Consider the following 8,110-nt stretch of genomic DNA (forward strand, 5'->3'; position numbering starts at 1 on the left):
AAAAAAAAAAAAAAAAAAAAAAAAAAAAAAAAAAAAGGAATAAATTAAAAGTACTATATAAAATAATTAATGAAAATTAAATCAATAAAAAAAAAAAAAAAAATAGAAAAAATAATAATAATAAAGCATTAATGCAAAAATATACGTAATTTTTTTTTTTTTTTTTTAATGATTTTCTTTGTGTATTATTGGATCCTACTTCTTCATTTTATTATTTTATTTTATTTTTTTTTTTTTTTTTCTATTTTAAACTAATTATTTTTTTTTTTAAATTTTGTTGATTTAATATTTTTTCTTTATATATATTTTTTTTCATTTATTTTATGTTGAATTTTTTGTTCCATGTTTTTTCCTTTTGTTTTTTTTTTTTTTAATATTATTACATGAATTGGTATGAAATATGAATACATTTAAATTTATAAACAAAAAAAATGATCAACGAGTTCAGAAGTATTTTTATAAATGTAACTTAAATCACAGAATAACAAAAATAATAAGAGAAGTTTATTTAAGGAATGATATAAGTTGTGGGATTGAAAAATGTAATGTTTGTGAAAATAAAAAGAAAAAGTTATTAGATGGAGAAAGGAATGTGCTAATTTTAGATATGAATACAATAATAAAATATATGGATTTTTTATATGATTGCAATATTGATAATATATTAATACCAATAACAATATATGAACATATTAGAGCTTTTAATAAAATCCTATATAACAAATTACATGAATTATGTTATGAAATAGATGAATCTTCTCCTAACTGTAACAAAAGATATACTGTTTTTGTAAATAAATTTTGTAAATTTACATATGTAGATAATAAAGATGAAAGTATAAAACAAATTCAAGAAATAATTAAGATAGTTATATGGTTAAAACATCATAATTCAAATTTGAATATTATAGTAATAACTAATAATAAGTTTTTAAAAGAGGATTGCATGAAAAATGACATTTCTTGTTTCACTTTATTTAAATATGTAAGTCAATTAAAAAATAGTAAAAAAGATAATTATTTTAAAATGAATATATTAAAAATGTATTTTGAAGAGGATATTCTAAATGAAAATAAGGAAAATATCGAAGAAGAATATGTATATATTAATACTGATAATACACTATCCAATAAAAAACCTATATTTGATCCTTATCTGAACAAAACAGAAATAATTCAAAAATTAAGAGAGAAAAAAATAATTAAAGGTATTTTTCATGTTATCTGTGTTAATAAATTGGCAATAGTAAAATATACAGATCTTGATGAAGTTGTTATAAGAGGAGTTAAAAATATGAATAGGGCAATACAAAATGATATTGTTGCTGTTGAAGTTATAGATAATACAAATGAAGAAACAGAAGAAGAAGATTATTTTGAAGAGTTAATTAGCCCTGAAGAAGAAGAAGAAGAAGAAGAACAACAACAAGAAGAAGAGAAAAGTGAACTATTACTGAATGGTAAAAAAAAAAATCAATCATATAAAGAAAATAAAAAAAATGAAAGAGAACAATATGAAAAAATTAATGAAGAAAAAAAAAGTATGAGAGAAATAAATGATAAAAAAAAACTATATGGAAAAGTTGTGGGTATAATTAGTAGAAGTAAAAAGGAATATGGTGGCATTGTTAAAGAATATTCAAAAGATAAAAGTATTCATATAAAAAAGTTAAGATTTTTTAAAGCTTTTAATAACAAAATACCATTTATAATAATAAAAACAAATTTAACAGAAGAATTACGAAATAAAAGAGTAATTGCCGTAATAGATAAATGGGATATTTATTCAAAGTATCCAATAGGAAGATGCTTAAGTGTTTTGGGTAATTGTGATGATATTGAAACAGAGACGAAATTAATTTATAATGAATATAACATTTCGAATAAAGAATTTAGTGAAAGTGTATATAAATGTTTACCACCTTCTCAATGGCAAATACCTGAAGAAGAATTTGAGAAAAGGAAAGATTTTAGAAATGTGTTAACATTTAGTATTGATCCTCCAGGTTGTCAAGATATAGATGATGCTTTATCGCTTGAAATTTCGGATGATAAAAAATTTATTAATATTGGTATTCACATAGCAGATGTTTCTTACTTTGTTAAACAAAATAGTCCACTTGATATTGAAGCATCAAAAAGATGCACAACTGTTTATTTAATTAACCAAAGAGTTGATATGTTGCCAAAATTGCTAACAACGAATTTATGCTCATTAGTTGAAAATCAAGATAGACTAACTTATAGTTGTCTTTTTTGCTTTGATACAAATTATAATATAGTCGATGTTACTGTTTCGAAATGTATTATTAAAAGCAATAAATCTTTTACATATGAAGAAGCACAAAAAATTATCGATGATAAGAATGATAATAGTAAAATTGCAGAAGCGTTAAGATTATTAAATGACATTGCAAAACATTTAAAAAAACAATGGCTTGATCAAGGTGCATTGGAATTAAGAGGAAACACAGAAGTATTGCTTGAATTTGAAGCAAACGATTTTTCTAAAACAAAAAATTTAAAACCATATGTATCTTATGAGACTAATAAATTAATTGAAGCTTTTATGTTATTAGCAAATAAGTCAGTTGCAAAAATTATATTTCAAAATTTTAAAGCTGCAAGTATATTGAGAAGACACCCTCCACCTAAAAAAGAGTATTTAAAAGAACTAAGTGAGTATTTGCAATCTATTAATGTGTATGACTTCAAATATGATACTTCAAAAGAGTTATCTCACTCTCTTAATAATATTAATTTAAAAAACGATCAGAACTTATCAAATATATTAAAAGTTTTAGTTACAAAATGTATGAATGAAGCAGTTTTTATATCTGGTTATAACGTTCATAATAATGAAATGTTAAAACATTATGGTTTAGCAGCTGAAATTTATACCTTCTTTACTTCTCCTATTAGAAGATATGCTGATATAATGGTCCATAGGATTCTAAATCATATATATGGTATTGAACAACTGCATAATAAATATCTGGATGTAATTTACTTAAATAAGCAAATAACTTTATTAAATGAAAAGCATAGAAATGCTAGATTTGCATCAAGGGCTTCTGTTGATTTCTTTTCTTATTTATATATTAAAAAAATTGGGAATCAAATAACAAATGCTATTATTACGAATTTAAAGAAGAACGGTATACAAATTTTTATACCAGCATATTGTACTGAAGGAATTTGTTACTTGAAAAAAAAAGATGGTTTTATATTTGAAGAAAAAAAAAAAAGATTCAAAAAAATTGATGAAAATGAAAAAGAAATTTTCTATCTAAATTTTTATGATCGTGTACAAGTTCACATGCAAGTAGATAGTTACGATATTAAATGTCAAAACCAGTATATTTTTATTAAAAAGTTGTAAATATATTATAAAAATAACTTATATATTTATATAAATAAAATACTATAAAAAAAAATTAACATTTATTAATAATATACTATCAACAATGAATAATGTGTATTTGGTATATGTAGAATTTAATTTCAAAACAAATTCTTTCCATAAGATATTTTAAATTTTATAATTTTATATATTTTTTTCGTAAGTTCTCTTGAATATTTAAAATACATATAAAATGTGAATTTATCTTTTTTATTATTAATTAGCTCTTTATAGTAAAATATATTTATGTTACATTTGTATATATATATATATATTTAATTCTTTATGTTTTGTTTTAATATACATATTTCTTTATAATTAACTTTTAAAATTATATTCAAATGTATTTATTCTATAAATTAAAAACATTAAAATTTTTATTTTTTGTTTTATTTTTTATTTTTTTTTAATTATACAATTTTCCCGTTAATTATAAATTTTTATTTTAAATAAAAACTTAACAAATTCATTTATTTAAATAGAAATACATAAAAAAAAAAAGGAAAATTATAAAAAAAAAAAAAAAAAGGTATATTTTTTAAAACAAAACATATGAATAGTTCTGTAATTATAAAAAAAAAAAAAAGATTAAAAAGTTCATTTAAACCTAAATAACATATGAGTATTAACAAAAAAAAATATTTATATATATATATATATATATATATATATATATATATATATATATATATATATATATGCATATCCTTTTAGTTTACAGATAAGATTAAAAAATAACCTTTTTTCTTATAAATATTTTATTGAAAAATATTAGTTTGTTATTAACAATATTACTTCAAATTAAGTTTTTCTTATATATAATTAAATAATAATAATTTTAAACAAACTAAAAATTAAAAATTAGTTAAAATTAATAGATGTATAAAATTCATCAATGTTTCAAAAAATGTATAGAAAGAAAAATTTTTATTTTTATGAAAAATTTTTTAAAAATTAAAAATAATTAAAATAAACTGTAACAATTTAAATAGATAAAAAAGTTAGACAGATAATTAATAATAATGCTGTATTAGACAAAAAAAAAAAAAAAAAATAAAAATGAATAGATAATTGTTGTTTCAAAAAAGTGATATATATACCAACAAAAAAAAAAAAAAAAAACAAAAAACTAAAATTTTTACTTCAAAATTTAATAAAAAGATAAATAATTGTCGTAATCACTGTATTATTTTATTTTATTTTTTTTTTTTTTGTAAACAAGAACGAAGAATCTTTACAAAAAAATAAGAAATATATTATAAAACAAATTACAAAAATAAACGATTGAAAACTTGAGAGGAAACTTAAAAAAAAAAATTTTCAAAAATAAAAAAATCGAAGAAAATGAAATTGGGAATTTATTATAAAAATAAATTGAACAATAAATTATAAATAATTTAAGTATTTCTTAAATGAAAAAAAAAAAAAAAAAAAAATTAAGAATATAAAAAAATGTAAATTGCATGCTCTATTAACTTTAGCGTAATAAATTTTACAGATTTTTTTTGAAAAGGAAAAAAATAACAATTTATAATCAAATATGTGTAGGATGGTAATAAAATAGTAAATACAAAAACACACTATGTATTTATATAATAAACGAATTTAGTTTAAAATACTAAGGATTAAATTTAGAAAAAATACCAAACCCATATCAACAATAATATTAATCATTTAACTTTTTAAAATAAAAAAAAATAATAAATAATAAACAAAATTGTACGTCAAAGAAAAAAAAAAATATAATAATAAAATAAAGCCATTGAGCAAATGTATAATTCATTTTATCATGTTTTCAATAAAAAATTATGAAAAAAAAAAAAAAAAAATTATATATTAAATATTTCTATATTACATAAAAATAAAAAAAAAAAAAAAAAAAAAAAAAAAAAAGAAAAAAAAAAAAAAAAAGTGAAAAATGTTACCGTATCATTCATTTCTTAATGTTTTAAATCAGAAATATTTATATTATATATGCATTTATTGATATATAATTGAAATTAAATTCTCAATAATCTTTTAATAAGAAGTTATTTTTTCTTTAAAACATTTCTTGCTAATCTTATATATATATATATATATATATATATATATGCTACTTAACTGCTTTATTTTAATATCTGAAGTACCACAATACACACTCCTTTTATATTTTTTTTCCATTTTTCTCTAATAAAAATTAAAATTGAATTTGAATGCTTTTTCTGTTCATTTCAATATATATTTTTAAATTTAATAAAAATAATATAAAAGTAGGCATATATACATTTTCACACATTTAAACATTATGGAATCAGTGCTTCTATATCAATAATTCATATGGTCATATACATATAACATTTTTATCTTCATTTTTTTTATTTTTATATTTTTTTTTTTTTTTTGTTTTTTTTTCTGTTTTTTTCATTTTTTTTTTTTTTAATTATAATTTTAATTTTTTTTTTTATTTTTTCAAGTATAAATTGAAAATATATTTTAAGAAATTTTATAAAAAAATTAGTATGGACCACATCTATAACAGTTGTTATTTGTGTAAAAACAGTTTTGTGATTGTGCATTTTGATGAGATGGAGCAGTTGGTTGTGCTGCTGCATTAGGTTGTGATGGAATATTTTTCTGAGGGTGTGATAATTGCTGAAAAGAATTTATTCCATTTTGATTTACAAACTTCTTCATTTCTTCTTCTTCTCCTTTTTTTACGGTTACTTTTAATTTCTTATTTAGTGCCATAAATCCATTCATTTGTGATATTGCAGCAGCAGCACTTTCAATATTATCATATGATACAAAGGCAAATCCCCTATTTCTTCCAGTATTTTTTTCTGTTGCTATTCTTGCTGACAATAATTCACCAAAAGGTGAAAAAGCTTGAATTAAATCAGCTTGTTGCCATTCATTAGGAACATGAAAAATAAATAAATTTGCACCTGGAGGGCCTATTAAACAAAAAAAAAAAAAAATAATAGAAAACAATAATGAAAACATTTTTAAAAGTTAAATATATATTTTTTTTTTTTAAATAACCTGATGAATCTGACAAATTGTGCATATTTGGTGAACTGTTCATAAATAATGTTTCAAACTCTTTTGGCATTTCCCATTGAGTTGTATTAGTTTGTTCATTATAATAATATGGTCTTCCTTCTCCTGAAAAATATTCTTTCCATGGACCAATTTGACGAGGATAATTATTATTTATACTAAAATTATTAGCATAATTAATATTATTAGGATTATTAATATGTGGTTGTGGAGAAATTCCATGAGTTGAATTTTGCATAGGTTGTAATGTTAATGGGATTTGTGGTTGTTTAGCTGATTTGGGTTCAGCAAATCTAACTTCTATAGGTCTTGTACATCCTTCTAAAGTTTTCTTTCCATTTAATGAGTTTATGGCATATAATGCCTGTTCCTTGTATGAAAATTTTACAAAGGAACATCCTTTTCCTAATCCAGTTGAATTATCTTTCATAATAAAAACTTCTTCTACTGAACCATATGGAGAAAACATTTCTTTAATATTGTCTTCTGTAATATTTTTTGGTAGGGATCCGATGAATAATTTTGCTTGATCTACACCTGATTCAATATTCTGAGGAAATCCTAATTTTATAACCTCTCCTGAAGCATATTTAACTTGTAAAGATCCCAATTGAGGGTCTAGAGTTTTTTGATTATTTAATGATCTAATTGCATTATCTGCTTCTGCGATACATGCCATTTTTACAAATGCACTTGATTTATGAACATTCGTTATTTTATCTCTTATTATTACCACTTCATTAACAATACCGTATTCTTCAAATATTGGTCGTAATTGATCTTCTTCAACGTTCTTTGGTATTCTTCCTATAAAAAGTTTTATAGGAACTGGTGGTGCAGGATGACATGGAAATTTGTGATTATTATAATCATTATTATCATCTTTGTCTGATGAATTTTTCGTTTTATTTGCATTTTCTTGCTTTGTTTTAGAATTTTTTGCATTCCCATTTAAATGGTTATTTTCTTTTGCAAAATCATTTCCTTCAGATAAATTTTCACTTTTCCCATTATTATAATTTACTGTATTTGTATCAGAAGAATTATCATTGGAATCTATATTCTCATTGTTATCCATATTATTCACTTAATTTGCAATTATTTTTAAAATGAAATAAAAAAAAAAAAAAAAAAAAATTGACTCCTTTATTTTTAAAAATTAAATAAAATAAAAAAAAAATTCAAAAAAAATTTAAATAATTTTTATTTGTAAGCTCATCAATTTGTTTTCCTATTATATTTAAATACTTAATGAACATATAAATATTTAACATATATAAATACATGTATACATATGTAATAAAAAAAAAAAAAAAAAAAAAAAAAAAAAATAAAGAATTAAAGAAAAAAAAAAACTTGTATTAATTTTAATAGAAAAAAAAATAATAAATTAATAAAAAGAAATGAAAAGTAAAGAAATGAAAAGTAAAGAAATGAAATGAAAAGAAAAATGAAATGAAAAGAAAAAAAAGAAAAGAAAAAAAAAAAAGAAAAGGAAAAGGGTACTATAATAAAATACGACTTTAAATAACTTTAATTTCATCTCAATAGAATTAATTTTTAATGATATATATTATGAAAAAAAAAAAAAAAAAAAAAAAAAAAAATAATTTTTAGTAAAATTACCATTTTATTAAAATCCCTTTAATAATTGTATCATTCTCT

The 8,110-nt window shown here is 19.9% G+C and overlaps 2 protein-coding genes across 2 annotated transcripts; one reads left to right on the forward strand and one right to left on the reverse strand.

The window, feature by feature from the left end:
* Positions 1-400: 400 nt before the first annotated feature.
* Positions 401-3,382, forward strand: DIS3 (exosome complex exonuclease RRP44, putative; the record flags this gene model as incomplete). The annotated part of the gene is made up of 1 exon (XM_028675217.1): positions 401-3,382. The coding sequence occupies one exon, from the start codon at positions 401-403 to the stop codon at positions 3,380-3,382; it is 2,982 nt and encodes a 993-aa protein (XP_028526771.1).
* A 2,517-nt stretch (positions 3,383-5,899) lies between these two features.
* On the reverse strand, positions 5,900-7,523 carry CELF1 (CUGBP Elav-like family member 1, putative; the record flags this gene model as incomplete). Its single annotated transcript, XM_028675218.1, has 2 exons — positions 5,900-6,339; positions 6,428-7,523. The coding sequence occupies 2 exons, from the start codon at positions 7,521-7,523 to the stop codon at positions 5,900-5,902; spliced, it is 1,536 nt and encodes a 511-aa protein (XP_028526772.1).
* Positions 7,524-8,110: the final 587 nt, after the last annotated feature.

This window comes from Plasmodium gallinaceum, assembly GCF_900005855.1.
Source record: "Plasmodium gallinaceum strain 8A genome assembly, contig: PGAL8A_v1_65, whole genome shotgun sequence".
Lineage (NCBI taxonomy): Eukaryota > Apicomplexa > Aconoidasida > Haemosporida > Plasmodiidae > Plasmodium > Plasmodium gallinaceum.